Consider the following 27474-nt stretch of genomic DNA (forward strand, 5'->3'; position numbering starts at 1 on the left):
CAATGGAAATTTTACGCCAACTGAATAATATCTCTCGCTGTGTGTGCTGTATCGCAAATCAACGAACAAGTTTAAGTGTGTGTTTGTATGTTTGAGTAGGGCATTCACGCCATTTGATTTTTTTTAGAATTTCTGCTCTTTTTCTCGTCGTTTTAAAAAAAAACGATGAAGAACGCACAGATATTTGGGGCGACGGGCTGCGGGAAAAACGAGGTCCGCGTCGCCCAACTCAGGTTACTATTTGCATCAACTATTCAGTAAAAGTAGAGTTTTTTCTGGTTTTGCTCTTCTGTTTGTGCTCAACATGGATATTACTCGACTACTTGAATATACAACTTTCCTCGCAAACGAAACATGGAATTGTCGCCTCTTCACGTGTTCGTCAATCAATTCATAAGGTAGTTTTTTAATTGGCTATACTCATTGCTTACAGGTCAAAATGTATTCAGAAATAGATTTGCAATTGTTGATATATGTATATAGTTGTCTATGTAATGCGAGTTAATTTCACTATATTAAACTTCAAAGATTTTATGATTTTTTCGAAAGACTTATTGATTAAAAGATTGCGTTGCCGCCATTGAAAGACAAAGTTGTGTACTCCTCTGTTGAGTATTCTGAAGAAAAAGTTCTCCGTGTGAGTGTGTCATTTTTTTGTCGTTTTTCTTCTGTATTTTGAGGGAAAATATACAGAGCAAGAAGAGTTGAAGCAAGGGTTGATTACAACACACAAACTTTTGTTACACCGGCTTAAAAATCAAGCATCCGCTTTTCTTTCTTTCTCAGCCTTGGGATCTTTTCTCTTGTATAAATTTGAAATTGCTCTACAATAACTAAAATGCTTTCCTTATTTTCTCTACAAGTGTATTAAAACGAATTTTGCTGATTTCTTCCGTTTTTCATATATGATATGTGGTATTTAACTTACCTATGACCCCGTGCATTAAATCTCTGTATAAAAATTTGGACCACTCGATTCAATTTGTCTCGCATAGACTATTCATATTTCTCTCAAAGATTCGCACTGCAGGCCGTTATGTGTTACATTTTATTTTCTATGAATTTTATTTCCTTCTCGCAAAATTCCGATCGGAGCGAATCATATTCTAGCCTTCATCTTATTCACTTAAACTCGAAAAATGCCCGCGGGCTATGGAATTCTCGTATTTTTATACAAAAATTTACACTATTTTTCACGCAATATAACCGAGTCTGAAGCGATGTGCATTTGCAGCATCGCTTTCGTTCCTCCATCGAGGGGAACTTCTTTTTCTCTTGAAAAATTATTGCATAATGGTAAACACCCCGCGGCACGAAGAAAATCGAGCGCCTGCATTATTATACACTTTCCACGTTGTGTGCGCCAAGAAGAGAGAATAAGAGTCTGCTCTTAACGTTAGTAAAACTCGCTTTTAAAAGAAAGATTCCAAAGCAATGCCGGCGAGAGATTTGATTATCTACTACAAAGTAGGTTCGTTTTGTGCAGCGGAGGCAAAGAGAAACGAATCTAATTAATGTCAGAGCGGATAATAACGTGTATAGGAAGAAAGTCAACAGTCAAGAGAGAGCGAGCGAAGAAAATAACCAGCATTTTTTGTTTTAAATATACTTTTCTCGTTAGGTCTCTCTATTCAGAGTATATATCATTATATGTATTTGGTATATATTTTAGAGTGTGAGTTTTTCTTTCATAAATTCCGTCGGCTAATTTCTTCAACTACAAGCTCAGTAATTGCTATGTAGGCCAGCATGTAAACACGTGAGACCTGGGAAGTCTGGCCAAAGTAATTATTCACAGACCACCACGGGGATTTATGTGTGAGTGTAAGAGAGAGCATATGTATAGTTATACAAACCGAGGGTTCTAATTAAAACGCAATCTGCACTAATTCCCTCATCATAAATTATTAATACACATCAAACGGTTTTGATTTGCGTAATCACGTGGCAAAAGAGCAATAATTACTTTCGGCCAGCTGGTCCTGCGGTGTTAGTGTGTATGTGCGTGCTTTTTTCTTTTTGACCATTTTTGCTTTTGATCGAGTTGAGGAAAGGACAGTTTTTATTTTCAAACCGAGCGAAATTAATTAACCTAACGTGGCTACTACAAATTGACTCGATTCCTTACGTTTAAAAATTTGAAACGTGCTGCACTTTGGACCCGCAAACCCTCTTTTCCTCAACTCCAGGGGTGCAGTCGTGGATTTTGGATCTATAATGTCATCCAGATGAGGTCTTTAATATCCCAAATTCAATTATACACTGTACAGACTGGTTAATGGAATCCAACATTGTTTAGGCGCGCGTGTCAAATCGAGGCGGAAGTATTTAATATGTATTGCGTGCGGAAACAAATTATCAGCATCGAAAATCTTTACGAAATTGGTTTTGCTTAGCGCGTGTCCCCTGTGCACAGTGTTTGGAAATCCGAGTCGAGGCCACTGACTGTCCTCTGAAGCCGGAGGGGAAGATAGTAGTGTGGCAAAAATATTTTTCCGAGGTGATTTACGCCTGCCGCTGGTCTGGAGGAGGATTTCGGCGCCAAATTTACGAGCCCGACCCCGCCGATCCGCTCTTTCCCCCCCGAGAAGCTGCATTTAAATATGCTGCAGTTCGCGAGAGAGAAATCGTAAACAAACAGGCAACGCGGGCCTATGAAAAATGGCTCTCGCTGGAAATTGCTTCAATAAACTTCATTTTCGGCGGCAATGGTGGCGACGCAAAGGGAATCCGATTTTCGGATGAAAATTGTGTTAGCCTGCGGGATTTGTTTTAAAATAATGGCTCGCAACTTGCTTGAACAAAATAATTTGTGGGGTGCTTTCATCATGGACGCTACAGAAACTAGATTTTCTAACGACAAGAAATTTTTATATATTTATTTTAATAAATTCAAAGCAGAATAATTTTTTTTTTGTTTAGAGTTGTCAACTAATTCAATTGACCATTTTTACTTCTGTGGAATTTTTACGATATCCTCCAAACTGCGGAGCAGGCGCATCAAGGGGAGAAAACACAGCGAAATATAAGTGGCAAATATTTTCCATTTCAAAAAATTCTTCTTGATCAATTACATGTCTAATTATTGTATGAGTCTTTCCAAATTCACAAATGAGATTTTATGTACCTCGATCTCTACAGTTACGGTTATCTCGTCTCATTTTAAACTAGTTATCATATTTATTTACAATGTATATAATCGCATTAATATATATCGTTAAAAGTGAAGCTTTTCTCGCTAATGTTACTTTTTACACACACATCTTTTGACTTCTCTGTATTTTTTTGTTTTGATTAGGCCATTTTGAATTCAACAACAATATGATTTCTCACGCTCGCATGCGTACAACGCCTCTCGTAATAATATCGTAATTAGTACTCACTACGCGCTATAACTATAATGTATTGCGTCATGTAACCAACCAATGTAATTCAGGAATCCATCTACCGCGTCACCAAAAGACAATTGCTCAAAAAACAGTGTTCGTCGTCTCACAGCAAGTCGATTACGTGTCCGAATTTTTGCAACCTCATCAGCTCTTCTCGTTGCGGTGTGGCCGGTGCACGTCGGCGTGCACCCGCACGGGCGACTCGTCCTCGGGCGGACTCTGCGCCAGCGGGTGCGTCCACGAGTAATCGTCCTCGCCGTCCGAGTCGCACACGCGCTGGCTGAAGACGTGCCACGCGTCGCTGGAGTGGTGCAGTGGGTGCAGAAAGCCGGCGTTGGCCGCCGCCGTGGCCGCCAGCTCGTCGGGGTCCAGGTCACCCACCGAGAAGCGAAAGTTTTCCAGGGGGTCGTCGTCGGGCTCGTCGAGGCCCGTGTCTGTTGTCGGCACCGACGGCGTGTCGTCGCCGATAATGATCACCGCCGGGATGCCGGGCGTACCTGCCGACGTTGCGTCGATCAGTTGCCGAGCGCCCATTAAAATGGCCTGAAATCAGAGCGTCGCATCGCGTTAAAACCAACACGTTTTAAGCCGATTGAAACTGACAGATTACATTAAAAAAAATTGACTTGTATGTGGGCTAAAGGTTAATTTTAACTATAGTTGCTGATTATAGCGTTTTTTTATTTTTTGTCTCCATTTTTTATATTTTTTTTACTACGGAAAATTGCAATTCACTTCACCAAAGATATAATATTTATTTAATAAGGTTAAATAGCGTTCAAAAGATCGTAACATAAAGAGCTGAAATTATATTGACACCAAATCAACATCTGATTTTCAAGAAAATTGGAAATATCCAGTGCATTTGATAGTTTGTTTCGTCCTTTTTTTGATAATGCTAATTTCAGTTTTAGATCTAGTCCACGAACAACAAAGTTAATACAAATTTGCATTATTTCACTTTGTATTCATCCTCCTGAAATATTGAAAAATAAATAACCTCTGCATTGTATATGTGCCAAACTTAAACCACCGAATCACATAACCGAGAAACCCTTATTGGCCCCTTAAATTTCGCATAGTCTTGAAACAAGTTATTTATTTAAGACAAATTAAGATAGTTAAAAATGTTTGAACAAGAAACTCAAATGGATCATAACTAAAAATGAAAGCCTGAGACATTTACACTTATTGGTAAAATAAATTGCTATAAGATTGTTTATAGCTTATATTGAGTTATATATTTTGAAGAATCCAATTTTAAAAAATTAAAGCTCATAGAATAAAGCAATCCAGCAAAATTTCTAAAGAAGCTGTGATTTAATTTGCACGAATAATCCTTGAGTTTTTCTTGTACGAGCGTCGGAATTTTCGGAATTTTCTGATCAGTACGGTCGTGTTTCAGGATTTAATGCTTAATATCTCATCCAATAGCCAAAAGTTAGTAACTCTAGCGTGGAGATAATGCATGTTAAATTGCAATCTGGGGAAAACAACTCAATCAACATGCCGTTGCGCTAACGCCGGCAAGTAAAAACTACCGCTTTGAGTGTGTTTTGATGTTGGAAATTTCTTTAAGGAAACATTAGCAGGTAGACACGCAAGAAGTTGATTCATTACGACCAGATTTTATAATGCAGAATAATGTGTCACGCGCCTTTTCTTACGGTTCTACCTGAAAGCCCTAAAAAGTGTTTCGCCGTCTGATGGCGGGATAAGGCGTTATATTGCTTCAGCAGGTTATGGGCCGCCTCGAGAAAGCACATTATATATACGTTCTATATATAAACTCGGGAATGAGCGACAAGTTTGCGTTTTCGCCGTCCAAGTATCAACAAAAGTAAACAACAACGGCAAAGTGCTTAAAATTTGAATATCATCGCCTGGTGCAAATTGGACAGCCTAAATGTTTAACTTCAGCTGCTTCATTATACGATCAAAAATAAAGTTTTGAAAGATTTCTTGCTAAAAACTTTGAAAAAGCAAATATTACTCTCAAGTTTTCTCATCCCTTATTTACTATATTTACCATAAGATTACTGCTCGCAACTCTAGCGTAAAAATGTGAAATTTTAATGGTCAAATAAATAATTTACTTTCCAAAAAATGTGTCTTTTTGTCCTGAAATGTGAAAAATGACTTGTTTAAATTATCAAAACTGTGTAAATTTAGTTAGTGTTTTGCTCTCGTCTAGTTCGTTTAATAAATTTTTCTATTCTATTTTCGTCCCCCAAAATTTACCTGTGATGGTAGGGGAAGACCTAGCCAGGGAGAATTTTCGTTGACGTCACTGACTGAGGAGCCGGCATCCGAGGCCCGCGAGGACTTCCGCGAGCCCACATATGAGCTCGAGTTGCGCCGGATGTTCAAAAAGTTGGAAAAGCCCTTCCAGCCGAGCTGGTTGCCACTCGGACTGGACGTCTGCGTTTCGCCGTCTTCCAGCTCTACGCCCTCCTTCTCCTTGTCTTGGTGACGCCTATGGATCGGATGGAACGAAGTCAGTGACAGCTCAAACAAGCGGTGAGGGTTTTTAATAAAATAACAGTTTACATAACTTCACGACCGACTCTAAATTAAGGGAAAAACATTGTTTATTGAATACTTTTAACAGTGACAGGGGGTTGAATGAAGTCCTATACGGATATTCCCTTCATTGATTAAGGGGATACTTTGGTCGTTTCAAAAGTGCTGGTCATGCATTTAATCTGATGAATAAATTCGAATGATGGGAGAAAGTTTTAATGAAGATGAATTTTCGAGAGAAAAAATACCAGGAGATAACTTACGATTTTTGATCATTTTTTAAGTGCATGTCAGGTTATGTGATGCTTTATTTTGATTTGGTTATAAATCTTTGGTGATCATTGAAGAAGACCTGCGAAACCAATTGAGTCTCAATCAGGAGGCTGAAGTCAGACCTCTTTGTTAGTAATTTGTCTTCAAGCGATTGGCTTTTTGAATAGTTAGTTAGAAGTTAGGAAAAAATTGAAGAAAAACAGCATCTTTCCAAATATAGAGAAAGTTAACAGTTTAAAATAGAAAAAGAAGTACAATTTTTATGAGTAATAGAAAGTCAAAAACATTGATGGATGCAAATGTTAAGAAATTTGGAGAAAAAATCTGCAAATATTTAATTGAAGTATTGAATTTAGCAACCAACCAATTTATGCACTGATGGACGAAAGTTTAGATGCGTAATTTATTCCATGTTTAGCCGGCCCTTTTCACTTGTGAAAATCTTAACTAGACTCGTTACTATTATAATTATACAAAAATACAAACATGAAGTTGTAAAACTGAAACTGGTGATTTCACTTTAAGAGAGAAAAATCAAGGTTTACCAAACAAATGCCACTCTTCACATGATCACCAAATCATTTTTTATCTAACATTCAAAGCTTATTGATTTGCTTTAAAGAGGCCGTTTATACAGGGTGATTTTTATGCGTGGGAGGTTTAAACAGGTGGCACATTTAAACACACAACAAGGTGCAACGCATCATATTGGAAAACATCAATAGAACAACATAGAGAATGTCAACAAGTGAGAGAGCACACAACAGACAGAGACGATATATGAACACGATATTGAAATCCATGCATGCAAGATTACAAGACGGTCTCCGAGTTAATATTGGGCCAATGAGACGGTGCTTGCTTCAAGGTTTTGCCTGCGCAAAGGAAAAACACAGTCAGCACACACATGCCAAAGGATTTCGGCTTTTAGAACAAACATGCGCTGTTGAGCAGAGCATAAATTCGAAAGGGAGTTGTGCGAGGGCGCGTGGATGTAGATAAAAGAGAGAGAGAGAGAGAAAAAACGCCCTGGCTTCGAAATATAAAAAGATATAGAGATATAGATGTACCATTAAATAGAAAGTTCCTATCAAAAAGAAGAGAAAATGAAAATGAATCGATAATATGGCACTTAACCACGCCTGCCTATGTTTGTGTTCGAGGATGTAGTCTGAAATTAATTAGTAATCCGTGTGAGAGAAAGTCTACGTTGGCGTAGTTATAAATTTATATTAGAAATAAGAAGAACTGCGTGTTGGGTGTGGGGAATATTTATAATATCTGCATGGTTGCGTGGTGTGCGAGATATGTAATTATATATTTATACGATAGCGGACGGATAATGGTGTACTTTTGCTCAAACCAGAGTGAATATATCAACTATGTTTGGTCAACACAGTGCGTTATGAGGCATTATTTTCACAACAGTCATGTGCACACGTATGCAGGTATCAATCAATATTTGCTGTTAATATTCTCTAGGTGATTAAAGGGGGAGCGAGTAAGTGTATTATACCATAAGTATGTGATTTTCGGGGACAGTGCCTATTTATATGCTTGACTGGTGAAAAATTGCGTCCAGAAATTGGAAAAATTAGGTGAATTAATTATCTAGCACGGCCAAAACTGTTCTAATTGAAATCTAGATCAAATTCTGAACAGACATGATTAATTTCAGTTGCTGCGATCATAGGAAAACTTAGAGCTCAACGCTGCAATTAGTCACCAGTCCGTATACCTATAATTTGTGAAGGTGAAGGTGGTGGAGGTTTATGTGATTGATACCTACACAACACATTCAGAGTATTTAAATGAACAAGTGTACGGTGTGTTCACTGTTCACTTGTGTCGCTTTAGCATGTAAGGTGAGAGAGTATATTTATTAGCTACATTTCTTAATCACCCTTGTTTTGAGTGTCTCCTAAATGATAATCGAAAGGATGGGCGGCGTTTACTGGAAACTTTCCGTTTAACCACTTCCTCATCCCCTCTGAAAAAGAGAGTTTGGCTGAAAAACAGACGTCAAAAACACACTCCTGTGGATTCTATAGGTTATCAACAACAGCGGGCACAAGAGACATTTCGGTCGTGGCGGGTAGTCAGTAAAATTATGCATTTGCACCAGAGAGGCAGAGCATAGGGAGATATTGAAAAGTCTGTCAGGCAGATTTGTTTCATATTGTCCTAGAATCTGTGTCGGCATGCATGGATTGCAGTTTTTTGAGTCGAGAAAGAGAGGACGGAATGAATTAAAGTGCTCGAGAATTTCGGCATGCCGAAGAAGATGCAGACTTCCACCATAAGTCATTTAATCAGTCTCCAATGAGAATAAATATATGGCTGAAAAATCTGGTCTAGCGGATGCTGGATAGTGGGAGAAAATTGCGGCTGACCTTTTGTATCGGCGCCATGCCCGCTGGATCACTTTGGCGGCCTTGTCTCGCCTCTTCCACATGCGGGTTGACGAAATTATTTCCAGTTCCTTTCTCGTAGGGAACTGCTTCTTGAACTTGATGTCCATTTGTTCACGAAGCTGTAATGATAAAACAATGGCCACGAATAAAATTGTTTTTATTAATTATGAACAACAGTTCAATTTTATTTGTGTTTTTTATTAATTCTGAACAAATTATTACTTTTCTGAAGTCATCAGTCTCTTCAACGTGGCCCAACACGTGTTTGACCAACGCGTGCAAAATATCTAGACAGTGAATTTTGTCCCCCCTTGCGATGGGTAGATTGAAGCTGACGAGAGCCACGTTGTTTGGTTTTTGAATCCCAAGAGGAGGATCCAGACTAGAAATGAAGTCTGACAATTGCGAGAACCCAATGAATTGGGTTGCGTGCGGGTCGTATCTATAACAAACGAGATGTTATTTCAATCTGTAAAAAAACGCATCCGAATCGTACTTTGACCATCTAATGTAAAACATTTCCAAATCGTCCTCCACGATTCCGATTTCTTCCTCTTGGTGCGCTTGGTTGAAGTTCTCCAAAATAATGGCGATGTACATGTTGATCACAATCATATAGTTTATTATGATGAAGCTGACAAAGTAAGTGATGGCAAGGAAGGGTTGGCCGCAGTCTCCATTTGGCAGATTGTTTTTGTTGGGGTCGCAGTCATCCGGCTGAATCATCAACGAGTCCAGCACGTCATTCCAACCAGCGGAAGTCATCAGCCTAGGACACAGATTTTAAGTAGACATTTCTAGTGCTAGTTTTAGTTTACTTTCATTTTTATAGTACTTAGTATTTCTTTTAATAGTTAATTACCAAATAACTTAATATATAATAACATATCTTTAAATACAAACAAATATCGATGCTAGTATTCTAAAATCTTAAGAGTTTTAATCTAAAACCTCCATATATTTTTCATTGAATTGTGTCAGTATTTTAATACAATCGTGATTTCCTAAGTTTTTTTAATTTGATAGTTTAAAAACATAACTTGAAAAATAAAATTAAACTAGAAGTTGTTAAACGTATGATTTTCTAAATTTTGTTAAAGGTGAATGCCTTTGATCTCACAAGAAAACCCCGCGGTCCACCTACCCTTAACATATATTGTTTTACGCATTAAACGTGTACACGTGTGTGATATGAACATGAGTAATGAACCATTAGTCAAAATGTTTGTATCTAACATTTCTTTCGAATAACGGACTGGACCATTAAAAAAATAATTTATGTTTAAATCACGATGGTTTTTGGTTCGTGGACTTTTATACACGTCTGATGCTAAAAAATACTTTTAATTTCGATCAGTATCCAGCGTTTCCTTGTCAATTATCAAGAAAAATAGCTAACCGAAATAGCAGTTGCATGCTGCGGCCGAAAGTGGTGAAGTTGACCATGTCGTCAAGGGCGTTAACTTGCTTGACGTGGCCAAACAGCGACATTCCGATGATGGCGTAAATGAAGGTAATCAGCGCCAGCAGCGCTCCAATATTGAACAGGGCCGGAAGAGATACGACCAGGGCAAACAGCAGTTTGCGAATGCCCTTGGCAGCCTGAAAATGTAGATTTGATTGTTTGAAAATTTAGTCTCCTTTGGTACGGCTTGTTCAAACCTTAATAAGTCGAAGGATTCGACCGATGCGGAAGACTCTGACTACTCTAAGGAGCGTGGGTGACACAGGCAAATCCACCATCATGTCTTCCATGACAATGCCCAAAATCGAGGCCATAACCAAAATGAAATCAAACAAATTCCATGGCACCGTGAAGTAGTGGTATCGCAAACCAATTATTTTCACAATGGCCTCTGAAATTTTTAAAAGCATAATTAGGAGTTGCTCCTTGCACATATTGATTTGCTTTAATTACCAAGGCCAAAGACTGTAGTGAAAAAGGCGTTGCTCACTTCCAGGACAAAACGTACTGGTGTCGACTGGTTGTAGTGCTCAATGCCCATGGAAAGCATGTTCAGAAATATCAACACGAATATTGCGATCTCAAAACTGTAACAAATCAATTAAAAGTTATGAGTTAGATAACATTATCAAAGTTAACATTGCTTAGTACCTGATAAAATTTAAAAAAGTGCCAAAATAGAGTCAACAGTTAAGAATAACTTTTTAATATACATATTCAAACATAAAATCATTAATAAAGTTTAGATTTTTATAGTAATTTGTTCATTTTGTGCTTATTCTAAAAAGTATTACACTGACAGTCGCATAATGAACTTTTCTATTTCATTATTTGGGTATCATTTTAAAGAAAAGTTCAAAATTTTCAGCGAGATTTGCCAGCTAACGAGGTGGGCACGCACCGTCTTGAGTTGGAAAGGTCGTAAAAGAGGGCCAAAAACTGGTTCCTCGGCCTCTTTATCACTTTCTGCGGCTTCTTCCTGCCCAGCTTCTTCATCGCCGTGTAGTAGTGCTTCTGACTCTCCGTCAAGAACATCTCCAGCACTCCACCCTCGTACTGAAATGAGACGTGAAAATTTATTCGCGCCAGGAATATGATGCGCGGCTGCCAGCGTAAGATTAATGGGCCGTCGCGCAATCGGCCGCGATTTTTCACCGCGCCAATGACAGATGTATTATCGTTTGAGGCCCTCTCGCACCTACCTTCTTCTTCAGCATGTTGAAATTGTCGATGATTACTCCGATGAAGAGATTGAGCGTGAAAAACGAGCCGCACACAATGAAGATGACAAAGTACAAGTAGGCGTAGATGTTGGCCTCCCGTTCCGGCTGCAGGTCGACTCCTCGCGCGTCGACGGCGTCCTCCATCACCTCCATCCAGCCCTCGAAAGTCGCCTGAAAAAAACACATTTGCTAGCACATAGACTGGAGCTTGTTTTTCCTAAAAAAGCAAGTGTGAAAAATGTGAAAACGGTGGCGCTCACAGAGATGGTTTTAGAATTTTTGTTACTGTAATGTATTCCGCATTGCATCTCTTTTTGTGAAATAAAATATTAAAGCTTATTCTTGAAGGTAATGAAATCAACGGAAAAATTATTTAAAGAATTTTCACTTGTTTAATAAAAATCGTTATATCATATAAATGATATCCAAAACTTATATCAACGAAAAAGTTGACTGTTTTTTAACACAAATTTATTAGTTGTATATCATACACGTTCTGAGCTGATTAATATTTAACTCTGTGTATTAGAATAGATTTTTTATATTTGCAAAAAATGGAACGAAAAGGTAATATTATATAATTAAATTATTTGAGTGCCACATTTCCCTTTTTTCCAGAGAGGTTGCATTTGCTTACAAAACATATATGAAATTAAAAATTGGCTATATGACCGATCAAAACTATTTTGTGCTGAAATTGCCTCAAAGGTCTATGGGCAAACTACATTTAAAACAAAAAAATATATGGTTTCCACACATCTTTAGACGTTTTTTTAGACGTTTTGAGCACCTTGAGACGATTTTCATTTCCGTTTAAATGGCTTTTGACTGCATTTGTACGGCCCACGAAGATTGGGCGCTAAAAAATTGTTAATCGTCTATATTTCACAGCTCGATATATGACTGTTTGATACAAATAACTGGAGTCAGGAATGATATTAATTAAATATTTAAAGTTCATGTTTAATTTAGAGGTATATCAAAGGGTCATTAAAGAAAATCTGCTAAAAGTGTGCTGGAAAAATCATAAATTTGTCCAATAACTCTGGTTTAGCTCTCGTTAATTAGAAACATACCACTTGGAATAGCGCCAGATAGCCCTGACCAACGTTGTCGAAATTAATCTTCGAGTTGTTCCACGTATGCCCTTCGAGACGTTCGCAATCGGATCTATTGTTGACGATCTGCGGATAGACACAATTTAGTGAATTCAGCTCTGGTTTACATGCGTTAAGTTATATTTTTTGTATACTCACGGTGATGTTAACTTTGGTGCCGTTGCGATCATAGCATTTATAGAACTTGCCACCAAAAAACTGGACTCCCATGATGGAGAAAATGAGCCAGAAGACGAGACAGACCAGCAAGACGTTGAAGATGGACGGTATGGCGTACATCAGTGCGTTCACCACGATCTGGAAATTTGTTTGAAGTTTTCAATAAAACAGTACCGCTTAAGATAAATTTTTAGCATAAAATATGTATCTCGACTTTCCGTAAGTAAATATTGATAATTAATTTTGTGTGAGAAAGCTGTGCAAGCTGTTAATTTTAATCATCTATGCGCGCAGTATCGAGTAGTTCTAGTAAGATTTACTTTTTATTGCTTAATCTGGAAATGATTTATCGCTTTTTCAAAGTCGCTTAGAGAAAACAATAATGTGTGTGTCTCATTTGCATAGACGCGATTATTAATACATGAGCCGGCGTGCCGATCGTGTCATTAATGCGGGGCAAAAAGCGCTAATTAGTCGGCGCGCCGAACAATTTGCGCGATGATTAATGAGCGATAGAGGCCGCGGCGGCGGGCGCACTCTGCACATCATTGATTGCAGTTACACAGCGTGCCAGCCAGCAAGCCTGCCAGCGCCTGCGGGTCCGCAGCTTATACAACCGGCAGGGCAGATATGTTAAGCAGATTGCTCGCATCCATTCGCGCGGAATAATATTGTCACAGCTTGCTTGGCAATGCAGCCAGGCTGATGGGATTATAATAATTTCGCGAAATTGCATACAATACGGGCTGAGCCGTGTGTGGCAAACTAATAACACACGCTGCAGCGATTATGCATACTTTGACACTTTGGTAAATATTTTGTGTGCAACTCCAGTTGCGCAAAGTCGATGGAAAATTCCACTAATGGAGTTCGCCCTGTGGAACACGACGAGATTGATCCTGTTATGTCAAACGACCTGCTGGTATTTGTGTTCTTATTGATAAAAGCTGCTGTCGTTTGCACTGCTCGTGGCTCTTTGATGAGATGAGCATTATCAGTGCCACACACAGTTCGCCTTTAGTAAATAAACAAATCGATTGCTGCAGGAACCATATGTAAATTACCCCGATTGTGATCTTATAATTAACAAATTTTAAAATGATGAATTTTCTTTAAATTACCTCAATTATTAAAGTATGAGGAAAAATTTAAAATTGTGAGAGTAATAAACAAAAATCCTAGTTTCACAGGATTCCGCGTATCCAGCCGATGAAATATATTGACAGGACCAAAAAAAAGAAGAAAAAAGTTATTAATTTAATAAATATTACCAGTGTCACCACTAACCGTCCCTGTTACAAAACTGTTATGAGATTCTGCCCAATTTCTATTGACGATTTTTCGCTTGGATCGATTGAACTATTTGATTTTGTATTATAATGCAATGAAACTGTTTTTATAGTACCAATTGAAATCTTAATGGAATCTTTGTTTTAAAGAATTTAAAAGATGGATGCACTCACCCTCATTCCTTGCCACCTAGAAATGGCTCTCAATGGTCTTAACGCTCTCAACGTCCTCAGCGATCGCAAGACTTTAAGATTTTCATTTTCCTCGATAGCCAAACTGAATACTGACACCTGAAAATAAAACCAATTTTGTTGGATCAATCCAATTCACTTACACAATTCTAAATAAAAAAGTTTTCAATAATTTGGAACAAATTTTTAAGTTCAAATTAATGTAACAAAAAAAATACTTACGAAGACAATTATAAAATCGAGGACAGTCCAGAAGCTGGTAAAATATCGCCAGAAGCCAAGGGCGATCCACTTGAGCAGCATCTCGATGATAAAGAGGACGCAGAAGCTGAGGTTGGTCCAGTAAAGGACCTTCTTCAGTATGGGGTTCTCGTCAAGGTGAATGTCTTCGAAGCAGAGGGTGACGCTGGACGCAAAGATCATGATGAGGACGATCCATTCGAAGGCGGGCGTGTCGACCACCTGGAGAACTGACTTGCGGATGGCGAAGCACTGCTGTCCAATGCGAGTCTCGTGCAGTCGGTTGCAACACGCCGACCTGCGGAAGGGTGGTTGCGATTAGTTTTGGGGCGGGTGATGGGGCTGCCGGCCAGCTAGGCCGGCGCGGACACTCAACAGTTAGACGTCGCTTGCTACGAGGAAGAGCGAGTGGTGGTGCGCTAGATATACACACATGTTTTGGGTATATATGCTGGATGCAGATAGATAGAGAGAGACAGAGACACAGAGCATTACACACGCGGTGGGGGGTGAGAGAATGTACTGTACACTCATTTTTGCTCAACCTATATGTATATATTTATAGAAGCACTCACGTCAGCGGGCACACGCACGCACACTTTTGCCTGGGCGTGAGAGAATCACGACTTAGTCTCCTTTTTGCACATTTACATACATAGTTTGCTGCCTTTCTACTACTACTACATACACACATCTAGAGGTCGGTTTTGCTCGGGGTGTGTGAGTGGATGGAGGGCTTTTTGTTCAGTGTCTCGCTCTGAATGTACAAAGTCTAGATGGATGAAGAGGATGCTGAGCTGGCGGGATTTTATGGTGATGAGTTTTAATGGCTGCTGAGAGAAAGAGGATTGGATTTTTATGGTAGTTATATTTAAAGCGCTTGCTAGTTTTAGCGTCTCACTCCACAGCGAGATTTGCTTTTGTTTTTATGCTGATTATAAAATGTACTCCTGAAATTGAAGGAGAGGTCATAATGATTAGCATATAAACACATTGTTTATTGTCAGTAAACTGAAATTTAGTAAAAACATTTGAATCTAGTTTTAATTTAAACCATTATAGTTTTGAAGTTGCGCGCAGGTCGAGGACGTTTCATCCAAAAGTTTGAGAGGAACACTTGGATCATAATTGAGGGCCTTGATTAAATTGAGAGACGGGAAACTTCGGCTCTACGCGACTAATTGCCTCGAGTAAACTGTCGGCAATTACATAATTGAGCGTGATACTCCTTTGTGGTGCTGATACAAGAGTGCTGCAACTCAATTATTTGTGCTAAACTCACAGTGCTGCACTGCTTGTAATAACGGCTACCTCCAAACAATAAAGCACATCTCTTAAAACTCTTATAAAATCAATAATTTTTTAGATAATTTTAAATTTTGATTGTAGACCACGAAACTAGAACAACAATAAACACATCAAAGTCAATTAGAATAAGTTTATATACATCAGGGTATATGGTCGTGCACATAATTAATTTACAGTTTAAAATCCACTTTTATTGACCTTGATGTTTAACTAATTTAGAACACTCAGTAAATATCTAGTTTTTGTAGCAGATATCATAATCATTATGAAAAATGGCAAGCTGTTCCGTGAATCTTGTTTATTTTTCTAAATTTATTCTTCTTTAATCAATTCTGCAGAAATAGATGTTTCAGCTAAAATTACTATTATTGAAATCAAAGATAATATGTGTATTTTAGTCTATGATCGAAAAGATTGTTCTAGTTTCTCCGTTTATAGCACCAGATCTGTAAGAGCCGATTATGTCCAATTTAATTTCCATAATTATCCAAAGGATATTATGGAAAATCATGCGAAAAAAACGTCAATTACCCGAAATTCCATAGAAAATCGCACTACACACCTAATAAACTAAACACCGAATGAACAGAAACATCAACGAGCTGGAAAATTTTCGCGCACATGGCCGAAAAGAGAAAATTGTTGACTACACATCAATCAGTATATCCAACGGAAAATAAAGGCAAAATAAAGCGGGCTTTTCGTGAAAAAAGTGAAAACCATCAACAAGAAATGCGAAAAGCCGTGTGAGTGAAAGTGGGGGTGGGGACTGAGTGAGAAGCGAAAAGAGACTCACCGAGAGTACCAGTTGATCGGAAAGCATGGCTGCGGGATCTTTTCCTGCTTGTTGCGACCGATGCCCGGGAACTTGCCCAGGCCATCAGTGTAGTGACCTTTTGAGTCTCTGCGCCCGCCAACTGTAAGTTCATCGACGTAAGAAACTACCGAATGCCATGGTTGTCTGCCAGGCAACGAGCGAAGTTGTGAGAGACGCTCACTTTTCTCGTCTAACGACTTGCTCTCGTCCTCGGTGCCGGAAGCTTCGCCCGCCGACTCCTGATGTCGAACTCTGATCTTGATTTCGTCCATTTCGATGCCCTCCTCCGTGTTTGAATCTGTCGCTGAAGAATAATTAAATTCAGAATTTGTTTTAGTACAACGTCTAAATTATTTCAGACTTGACGAATTGTCGAAAATGGTTTGATTTCAGAAGAATAATTCCAAAATTGAGGTTTCTACTCGTTGAAAGAAAAATATTAGTATGTAAAAGCATTAAAAGGAAAAATTACAGGAATAAAGAAATAATATTTATTATGCTGTCATTATTTAGTATTTTCGCGAACATAATTTAAAAAAAAATTGATGCTGCGAAACCAATAATAAAGAGTTACAGCAAAAATATATCCAGGCATAGCATTAGATTTGTAGCGGTACAACAGCGTGGTCCTGCTTTTTGTTGGAAGCCAACAATTGTCGGCGGTTTGAATTATTGTAATTTTGCATTCTTGTTTAACAGCAGAAAGATGATTTTAAAATAAGAATTCAGTTTCTAATAGTAGCTCGGGGCATAATTTATGAGTTTGAATGGATTCGTGTCGAAAAGAACATCATATTAATTTGTTTAGCAGCCGTCAAAACAGGACAATGTAGCTCGTTGAGGACGCGAATTTCAATCGTGTCTCCCTCCATTTCTATTCTTTCCACCACTATAGCCCTCGTGTTTGGAAGCGCCTCAAGAACGAGGATCGGCGGCGCTTGTTATATAAAAATTTCCTTCCAATTGCGTGACTCTCGGTAACTAGCGCTGGCACACGAGGCAGAAACCATGCTTCTTTCTTTTGCACTCGCGAGTTAGACATATTGTGCATGCCAGGTGGATGAACTTTGCCCCCGATATATTCGTGCAAATCTGCATCATTAAGAAAGGAATTGTGACTAACTCGTCGACTAGAGGAAACAAGTCAATTTTTAAAAACGCTCTTTTAGGGCAATAAACTTAATCTGAGGGAACAAATTTTAATAAATTGCAGCCATTTTAAAGGTAATTGAGCACATTTTTATTTTGTAAGGAATGGTGAATTCATTCAATTAGTTAATAAATAAATTTTGAGAAAAGTGAAATTCTACCCTAACTTTTGATTCCTCTAAAGATAAAAAACGAAACGAAAAGATTCCAGCCTCATTTGTCAATCGTTCAATGCATCTAACGTTAGACATTAATTTTTTAAATCTATGATAAAATTGATTGAAACTTTTGCAATAATGTTTCTTTAAATGCATTACAACTATCACTTTGAAATGGCAGAAAATCTGTATGATCAGGTTTTACGAAAAAAAAAAACAGTAAAAAAGCGTAAATTCCTTCAGTTTAAACTAGAAAAACTGTGATTTTCAATAAATTTGAATGTGCTGTATTTGATTATTAACAGGTGGTTCAAATAAAGCAGAAATTCGATCGAAGCGATAAAAAAGGGTCGGTTCAGTCAATAGGAAACAAAAGACGTTTTAAAAAACGATCAAACAAACACAAAGCTGAGTCGCAGAGGGCTTATGTGATGTCGGGAAACAAAGAAAAAGTAGTATTCAGAGGCCATTGAAGCGGCAGAAAAAAAGGGGAATTAGCGGTCGGCCCGTTGACAAGAACGCGCGTACGTGTGTTAATCGTTTACATTATTTTCTGTCGTGCAGTGGCTATAAGGGAAATCGGATTACCTTTACTGTCCTGCTGGCTGAGCTGCCCGTATTTGAACTTTTTTATCTCCTGTTGCTCGAGCAAGAGGCCACCGTCCGGGTAGTCCGCCTGGTTTCTGTTCACCAGCTCAGCCGGCACCGAGGCCGGCGAGGCGGCCGTCACGGCCATCGTGACGGAGCACTGCATGTCCTGGTTGCGGGTGCGCCGCTGGAACAGCGACTTGACCCGCTCGAAGCTCCGCGCCAGCTTTGAGTCGTCGCCCACTTCCTAAAATGTGTAAATTTTGCCGTTGGTCTCTGCTTTATGACTGCGTTCAAGTCGGTTAGTTTGCAGCAGAAGCAGTTGGTTAGATTTGAGGCAGTAGATATAAATTCAATCGTGAGTTATCAGATCACACAGACGGACCCGTCTGTCAGTTTATTTTAACATTCAGTAATTTTTATCGGTAATAGTAATCATATGTATAATAGTAAAAATAAAAGCCAACCAGAATTAGGATAAATTTCAAGCAGGTTTTAAAGTTAACATTTTATTTTGTTAGTAGTTGTAAATTAAGTTTAAAATTACTACATATTTTGAGACACAAATCATTTAATATTGCAAAAAAAACATTCTATAACAATTCAGATCATAAAGAATCATTGAGAGTATATAACTGTATTTTATGTTTTTGTAAAACTTGGCAAATATTTTGAGTATCTTTCTCATTAAATATGGTGGAAATAATGACAGACTAAGTCGAAGAAATTAAAACTTATTTACAGCAGGTTTAAACCAATGTTTATAATTAACATACACTGTTTAAACAAATGCTAACGATATAGGGACGACGCTCTTGTTTAAATGGCACCGAATGCAATTACGCCGTAGAAGGCAATCAAACGCGACCGAGTAAAAATTTATCACCGAGACAAGCGCAACACTCGATAAAACCACGTACCAAGTACCCTGCAGAGAGAGGGTTGAAATGTATTATGATCACCGAACATCACGCCCAGTCATCAAACTCGCATGGCGCGGAGGCGAAGGGCGATGATTGAGTGCGCGGTTAGCGGCGGAAAATAGTGTTCTCGCGGGTAGAAAATTGAAACGCGCCGGTTTTTTGCCCGGTGGCCGTTGCTCTAAATGTTTATATGCGTGCTTGGTTGCTCAATAAATGTTTCGACTTACACACGCAAAATTGAAAATGAATAATTCAGTGGGCGCAATTGATATGGATGTTAATGAAAACTCGGATTTGGGACAAAGGGGCTTGATGAAATCTCGATGAATTATTCACTTCAGCTCTTGTGATGTTACGAGAGCACATCTGTAAATTCATTTGCGGTCCGTGTACACAGCAGTGCATTGTTGTTCTTCACGCGGAATATTCTCTAGCCTGCTACATGAATGTGCGCACGTGCTGGCATTAGTTTGGTTATTGTCGTCGGCCCATTATAAAGGGGTCGGCGCACGCATTTAACGTTGGCACATCATTGGCGTTAGTCACATGCTCGCGTGGTTAATAAATTTACACTGACACGTTTATACTGCTCAATTGGTGTTAAAACTTAGTGAAGTGAGTCGTAAAAATGACCACAAAAAGGCCAGCTCAGCTCAAAAAGGTTGAAGACAACAATTTTAACCGTGCATTTTTCAACATTCGTTTTATTTTAATTTGGAAGTCTTCATAAATTGATATTGTGATACAAATTCCTCAAAGAATGCTAGCACACTCAGAGTTATATTTACGCCTATAGAGGAGCACAACATGCAACAATATTTGCTGGGCAACTGAATTAATTTTTAGTTAAATGTTATTTTCACAGTCCGCCATATCAAAGTTGATCTCAGGCAAGTCAACGTACTCTTTTAACCTCGCGTCTGCGTAACTTTCGTCTGCAGCAAAAACGCGTCAGATTGTTCCAGACCTTCTTGAAAGTCCGCATGTGTTGCTTAAGACGACGCACGTACTCCTCAGAGTCCTCCTGCGATTTCCCGCGAAAGGAGAGAAAAGATGAAAAATCTATCACTCGAGCTAGTTGAGCGCGACAATGTGCATCGTAATTTTTTCGCGCGCGCGCTTGGCGGCCGCTCGTACATCATGCAGGCCTCTGGTCAATTTCTCACGCGGCTATTCAGTTGGGAGGATTCCGCGTCAAATATTCACAAGATCAATAAATCTGTCGGCAAGAAGCAGCCAGCCAAGAAAGGAAAAGCGCATAAAATTAATCAAAATCTGCGCACCTCTTGCTTTACGTTTATTTTATGAGATTGATGTAAAAAATTTTCTAGTATCTTCATCTGCGAATAAAATCTCGTTTAAATAATTAATTAAAGGGGGGCCGGTGGTCTGGAGTCGCACACTCACCTCCTTTTTATTCTTCAATTCCTCTGAGTTGAAGCTGTTGAGCAACAAGGCCAAGAACAAGTTGAGCACCATGAAGTTGCCCATCACGAGCGCTGGCAGGAAAATCAAGAAACAAGGACCCGTGCCCTGCGGCCACCAAAAATAAGGGGTTGTGGTGTGCATTCATTATTATGTATACTTGCACTGCGTGTGTCGCAGCGCGTGTGTGTTGTGTACGCTACTCACCTCCTTTTCATTCGCACGCATGCAGTCCCACAGGGGCTCGATCCACTCTCCGCAGAGGATGCGAAAAATCATCATGAAAGAGTGGAAAAAGTCTATGAAGTTCCACCTAAGAAAGAAGAATTCCCGCTTTGATCGTTTTCTTTGCAACCCGCAATAAAAGATATTAGGAGAAATTGTATCTTTCAAGGGGTGAGAGCGCGCTTGTTTGGGGATGGGGTCAAAAGATGGCGGGCGCCGACAGTCGGCTGAGGCGCGTATTGTACTGCTGCGAGTAATTATTCATGGGCAGGTGGAGAGCAAGCAAGATTAGCTTTAGGGGAGCCCCTCGCTTTAGAATTCAGGCAAAGTTTGATTGTTTTATTCTTGAGGCAAAACGGTAAAATGGTTGAGCACATAATAACTATCGTAAAGCGGGCCTCCATCTTCACTAAAGATTTGCGTCAGCAACCTCTGCGTAGTACAATTTCTATATTTTAAATCGTAAACCAGTATTTTCTCGTCAAAAGCAAAATGTGGTTTCAATATTAATTAAAAAATACATATGATCTCATTTAAAATAACTGCTCTGAGCAGCATTACCTTGGTATTTCGTCTTCAAAGATTTCTGACGTGTACTTATTGGAAAACAGTTGCATTCCGATCACGGCGAAAATGTAAATGACGATGACCAGCACGAACGTCAAGTTTCCGAGCGCGCCGAGCGTCGAGATGATGATCGAGAGCAAAACTTTCATCGTCGTCCACGATTGCGCCAGCTTGAGGACTCGCAACTGCAATTAGCGAAAAGCGATTAGCCTCAGCGATCAATTAGCCGTCATGCGGAAATTAATCACCAGTCGCAGGCCGCGCAGAACAGAAATGCTCTCTATCAGCTCGAAGGCCAGGTCAAGCATGCTAGCTGACACGACGATCAGGTCGAAAATGTTCCATCCGCAGCTGAAGTAGTCCTTGCTCATTGCCATCAGCTTTAGGATGCACTCCAGTGTAAATATCGATGTGAAAACCTAGGCAAGGAAAAAGTCAAGCATTTAACCAATCGATTTCGGACCGTTTTGAACTAGTTTAAATTTTACGTTGAGATGACTGTAAATAATGTCAGAATTTTTAAATATTCGTATCTATCAATAGTTTTATGGGACTAAGTCAGCTAAAAAATTAAAATGCTTGCTTGTTTGTTCTTTTAGTCGTGAATACTTTGTTTGGAACCTTAAGTTAAGAAAAAAATTAGATTAAAACTTTGTGAACTGACAAGACAAGTTGTAAATTTTTTGCTTTGTGCATTCGGCTAAAGGAGTAGTTAAAACCAAGGCCGACTGTTTACAACGAGAGGAAAGGTTCCTTTCTTTTGCCTGTTTTATTAAGACGTTTACTGTATCCCTGTACTTGCCTTCGCTGCTTTATTAAAAGGGAAGCAACTGACAAGCAAGCATCTGACGTGAGAATCTATATATTTAAAATGGGCAAGAATAAATCATCGAGGAAATGCGCAATTACTCGATATATGACTCAATTAATGACCAGTGCAAGAGAACGAAATTCCACATGTTTGAACAAATGGGAATGCAGAAAATACCACAGTTGATGTAAATTTTACAGAGAGCTGGTTGATATCCGTGCCTGGCGGCCCCTCACTCGTATGTGTGTATTGGGTGCCAGTGCTGTTAAGTCCGGATTTATAGATATTGATTGCAAACACTCTAAATGTATAAACCGCAGGCAATGATTCTTGGATAATGAATCACGTTTGACAGCACACCATACTAGTTATTCATGCACACTTGGGCAGGCTTTCTCTCTCACACTCTCATGCACACGACACACATATTCAAAGTTTAATTTACGGCGAAGCGACAATAATTTTGCATGCGCGTCCTAGATTTTATTGCTTTATTGGCGACTTTCCGGTACGTTGTCGACGGAAGAAAAAGTTGCGACGCAGCCGTGTGTCGTATAGAATTGCTGCTATATTTATTTACGAGCTTGACGGACGGTAAATCCTCGCCGAGCACAGGAAGAGAGAGAACTTGACGTCGTAATTTTGGTCCATAAAAGTGTCACTTGTTGCCAAAAAAGTGTCCTTGTAAAAATTAAGGTACTCGAAGATTTATGTCTGTTAAACGACAGTGACATTCAAGGGTCGTTTTGGAATTAAGATTCTTATTAAGAAAAATTTTCTTATATGAGCCCCTAGTGTTTCCCTTAAAAGGTGAACTAAAATTGTATATGAGGACACTACTAAGGAGGGATGTTTTAAAGATTTGCTATTGCTTTCTAAAATTAATGAATTTAATCAACAAATCAATTATGTAATCAAAAATGAAATTAAAACAGTGAAGCACAATTGCATTTTGTCTAAATATGAAGCACATTTATATGCAATTTCCAACTATGCCAGGGAGTAAAAAATATAACATATGAGTTTTTGCTGAAAGAACTATTTATGAAAATATTTTAACGTTTTTAAGAGATTTGGAACTGTCGTGAAAGAATTATTAATAGTGATTTGAGTTGCAATTACTCGTTACACGGTGCGAGATATTCAAGGCATGTGCATCCAACATGAAAAACGGTGGAGCTCGCAAGATAATAACGCCAGCCAGCCACAACCTCTCCTCCAAATACTCGTCCTCTCTTCTCACCGATTCCGACGAGTGTGCTTGAGCTCGCGGAAAATTAAATTGGAGCGTCGGCTGGAAATTGACGCACACCCCCTTTAAAATAATTTATCTCGAAACTTCCGCAACAAAGTTAACACAGCAAACTGGCGGAGCGGTTTGATAGCGTTTTATAAAGTCATTACCGCGTCGTGCCGCGGCTGGAAAGCACACACATGCATATCATTCAGGTTTAAGCCGGAGATTAGACTCACGGGCTCCACACATACACACGGAGAACGGGCGAATTCAGGGAGGAAAATAAACAAATTTAGAGTATAGTAAAAGCGTACCCTGTTGCCGATGTCGAGCACCGCTTTGACGGACTCGCTCATGCCGTGGTGCTCGAGGGCCAGGAACAGGGTGTTGAGCACAATGCACAACGTAATTAGCAGGTCAAACAAGGGGTCGTGCACGATGTTGTACAGGCAGTTCTGAAACCTAAGCCAGCCATGGTAGTTCAAACAACACTGCTCGCACTTGGCGCAGTTCCTGTCCTGCAGATTGTCTGAAAAAAGAGAACACCCAACCAGCGTCAATTTTCCTCTTTACTCTGTCACGAATACATAATATATTTTACGTACGTGCCATTAAAAATTAAGCGAATTCATTAAAGCAAGAATTTTAACTTTCTTTTTACCTCACATTTTGACATTAAAATTAAATAATACTTATTCCTATTGATTATGAAGACATCAAAATATTCTTAAAGGTTTCTGAAAGTTGAAAATTTTTAAAGAATAAAGCCTAGACAAAATTTTATTATTACTATTGCGTATCTAAAAAAAATCTGGAGCAATCTGTTTGAAAGAGTGAATCGAAGGTTTCGCACACATGCCTTCGCCTTCATTCTCGTGATATTAGCGGAAGGGCGGGCACGATTATCGATTGCTCACGAGCCGTCAGCTCTGAATGGAACGAGAGAAAGACACCCTTTCTATTGATCCCGACCGCAATATCGCCAGTCCATTGAATATCAATTCTTCTTCTCTCTAGCCCGCTCGCCCGCGTTTTATCTGCCGTGTTTTTTCTCTCTTTCCACTCTCTTTTAATCGTCTCTGCACGGACAAAAGGCGGAAACAAACGGCAACGCCAAACCGAGCACGTGCCGAGCCTGAATTTATTTTCGCAGTTTATTGCATCGCAGTAAATTTTCCATTATCGGGCCTGAATGCCAGAGTTTGTTCTTATTTATCGGTCAGTAAATATTTCACTTACTAGTCCGCGAAGTGGATGCAGGTTTGCGAAAAATCTGTACGGGTGAAACGCGCAAAAATGTCAAACTTGTTCAGCTCTGCTCGCAGTCGTAAATTTTAATGAATGCGTGTTTGATGTTATCGGTCTCGGACTGGCGATTCTCCAGCGCAGATTTCGCTGCCTTTGCCAAAAGGCAAAAGTTCTCCGTCTTTATTTCTGACAAACGAGGAAAAACTGACCCACCCGGTCATTTTGTTGAAAAATAGCAAAAATTTATTCATTTATTCTTCGTCCAATTACAGGTATTGAGGAAAATAAATGGGTGTATATAGACTGAAATAGCTATCAATATTTTCTCCACTTGACAGTAGAACGTTCTATGATTTTTGTGCAAAATCTTTTATGTATCTATATAACTGTCTTTCTACGGCAATTTTACTGAATTGGAAGGCGGAAATTGTGTGTTTTATTCCTTCTCTGAAAACTTGCACGAACTTGATTTAGTAAAAACAGTGTCTTCTGTTTTCTGAAAGGTTCGCTAAACTTTTGAAAAAGGAATCATATTGAAAATTTGACTGATGAGCGCGTTCAGTTGGAAGCACAGAGATAAAAACTTCCAGATTGAAATGAAATTTTACGTCAGCAAATGCGTCACGTGATGGAAAATATCTTTCATCCCCTCGATTGTGCTCTTTCAAACATCGATTACCAGCTCAAATATTGAATTTCAGGCAAGCTGTCGATCTTGTCAAGATTTGACATGGATATGATTTATATCTTTCCCATCGTCTATTCCTTTTTTTTACTCTCGCTAGAAACTAATTTCATCAGTGAATTTCTACTATTCCAAAACAAGTCGTGCAATTGTGTTATTTTTCAGCAATTATAGTGAGCGGCAGACTTAAATTGTTTTAATTGCATGGACTTTTTCATAAATTCTCAAATAATAATGATCGCGGGGGAAAATGATGATATTGTTCTTCATGATATTGAACTACTGTTAAATGAACATGATTATTAAGTAAAACATACAAGATAGATTGCTATAATGTATTTTACGTGTTAGCAAATATCTATATATATTCTTGCTAGGATCAAATTAAATAAAATACACATTAAATATGAGAGGATCAAAGCAAGAAAGGGCGAGCAGTACTAGAAAAAAATGCTAAAATGACCCACCACAAAGAAAAATAAATTTTTAAAAATTTAGCTGTTGCAACAAAAACAGATTTATATTTTGCACAACTTACAACGCTGCGAAGATATTTTGTTTAGATTTTGATTGTACCAAAAGGTTTTAGCAATTATTACAGTATAAAAGTCAATATAAAATAATTTGCTTACCGTGAACAACCATGACATAATCCGGTCGGCTGAGACCGTAGAGGGAGCCCTCGTCCAGCTGGGCAGGACTGACCCCGTTGCAGATGATGGTCTCCTTGGCACCGCACTCGCTCTTGACAATGGTGTAGGCGGCCAGCCGCTGCAAAAGGCACCAGGGCAGCGAAATCACCCAATTTTTAGAAGGCAAGTCGACTCACGCAATCAACGTCACTCGGCGAACACATTAAAACAATCACGACGCGAGCGGCAATCCCAATTCAACAGCTGTATTATATGAATTGTTCGCGGCTGTCACACGTCAAAAGGCAACGATTCATTCGTTACACGTGTGTGATATATTAATATCGGCGCTGATGAGCGCTAACGACACATAAATGATGGGCAATTTGAAAAAGCGCTGACGTAGTTTGATTTGTAATTCGTAATCTGGCTAGACTGCCGTTCAATTAGTGTTTTTTAATCAAACTGGATAATTTGCTGTCTGTCTTTGTAAGCCGAGTCACTCTCGCGCTTTTATTAATCAAACTTTCAAAATGGGAATGTTTAGTTAGTATATCTCTTGACAGCGTTACTTACTTTGTTTTTCATTTTCCTATGCGTATTTTGTTACTTATTTTAATTATTGCATTCTTCAGCTTCCAACAAAAATGCTAACGATAATGGTTGCAACAAACAATAAAAATAATATGGGGTTATCCAAAAGTCTAAATTAAAAATTCCCATGAAATTTGGCATAATTATTGTTGATACATATTAATAATATTATTTATATCTTTTATTTAGTTTTGCTGTTGATGTTGTTTTGATGAATTCATATTTTTTATTTGTAGATTTTGATACTTTTAGATTATTCAGGAATGTAATAATGGCTCATTTCATTTTACCATTTAATGCCTTTTTGGTAAAGTAAAATAGGGTACCAAGAACAGACTGCGTTAGTAAATTTTGATAAAGAGGGAAAATTAGAGCGTTACAGCTTTTTCGGTAACGATCCAAATTTGTCTGTTGGAAATTAAGCAAACGTGCCGCTCGCGTGACCACGACGGAGACGAGAGTAAAAAAGGTCGCTGAACACATACCTGATGTTTGACGGCCAGCTGGGCGGGCGCCTCCTCGGAGGTGATGTCGCCCCCTTCGTGGTCGTCGACCACCCCTGAATCATCAAGAGAGGACTCGGGGTTATTGCTGTCACTGTTGCTTCCGGGCTTTTTGAGGCGAGCTCTCGAGCACACTAAATGAATTTATGAGTGTCTCCAAAGTCAAGTTAAAGCGGCAGAAAGAGAGAGAGAGAAAGAGAAAGCAAGAGGGAACAAAGGCTGAAAAATCAGCGTGCGTGTCAAAGTCACAGGAAGAGGATCAACTCAGTTTATTTCATTTCGCGGCAGAAAGATTGGAGAAGTAAGCGCAGAACTATAG

General features: G+C 39.0%; 1 protein-coding gene across 13 annotated transcripts in view; it reads right to left on the reverse strand.

Moving 5' to 3' along the window:
• Nucleotides 1–744: 744 nt before the first annotated feature.
• NaCP60E (Na channel protein 60E) overlaps nt 745–27474 on the reverse strand; it is a 96941-nt gene continuing 70211 nt past the window's right edge. For 3 of the 13 annotated variants that reach the window (XM_065481357.1, XM_065481363.1, XM_065481356.1), the window contains 25 exons: nt 27138–27289; nt 26059–26197; nt 23808–24022; nt 21694–21864; nt 21440–21630; nt 20861–20966; nt 20636–20761; nt 20512–20568; nt 18306–18552; nt 16390–16714; nt 14268–14583; nt 14028–14144; nt 12544–12702; nt 12364–12471; nt 11267–11458; nt 10966–11120; nt 10518–10651; nt 10262–10455; nt 9999–10201; nt 9096–9368; nt 8822–9041; nt 8579–8718; nt 8089–8175; nt 5631–5865; nt 745–3932 (listed from right to left, as the gene is read on the reverse strand). In XM_065481357.1, coding sequence (XP_065337429.1) covers nt 3534–3932; nt 5631–5865; nt 8089–8175; nt 8579–8718; nt 8822–9041; nt 9096–9368; nt 9999–10201; nt 10262–10455; nt 10518–10651; nt 10966–11120; nt 11267–11458; nt 12364–12471; nt 12544–12702; nt 14028–14144; nt 14268–14583; nt 16390–16714; nt 18306–18552; nt 20512–20568; nt 20636–20761; nt 20861–20966; nt 21440–21630; nt 21694–21864; nt 23808–24022; nt 26059–26197; nt 27138–27289 — 4661 coding nt within the window. In that variant the 3' untranslated portion in view covers nt 745–3533. Of the gene's footprint in view, nt 3933–5630; nt 6265–8088; nt 8176–8578; nt 8719–8821; nt 9042–9095; nt 9369–9998; nt 10202–10261; nt 10456–10517; nt 10652–10965; nt 11121–11266; nt 11459–12363; nt 12472–12543; nt 12703–14027; nt 14145–14267; nt 14584–16389; nt 16715–18305; nt 18553–20511; nt 20569–20635; nt 20762–20860; nt 20967–21439; nt 21631–21693; nt 21865–23807; nt 24023–26058; nt 26198–27137; nt 27290–27474 lie in introns of those variants that run through there. The other 10 variants (XM_065481364.1, XM_065481359.1, XM_065481360.1 and 7 more) reach the window with 9 other exon arrangements.

This window comes from Cloeon dipterum, chromosome 2 (genome assembly GCF_949628265.1).
Source record: "Cloeon dipterum chromosome 2, ieCloDipt1.1, whole genome shotgun sequence".
Classification (NCBI taxonomy): domain Eukaryota; kingdom Metazoa; phylum Arthropoda; class Insecta; order Ephemeroptera; family Baetidae; genus Cloeon; species Cloeon dipterum.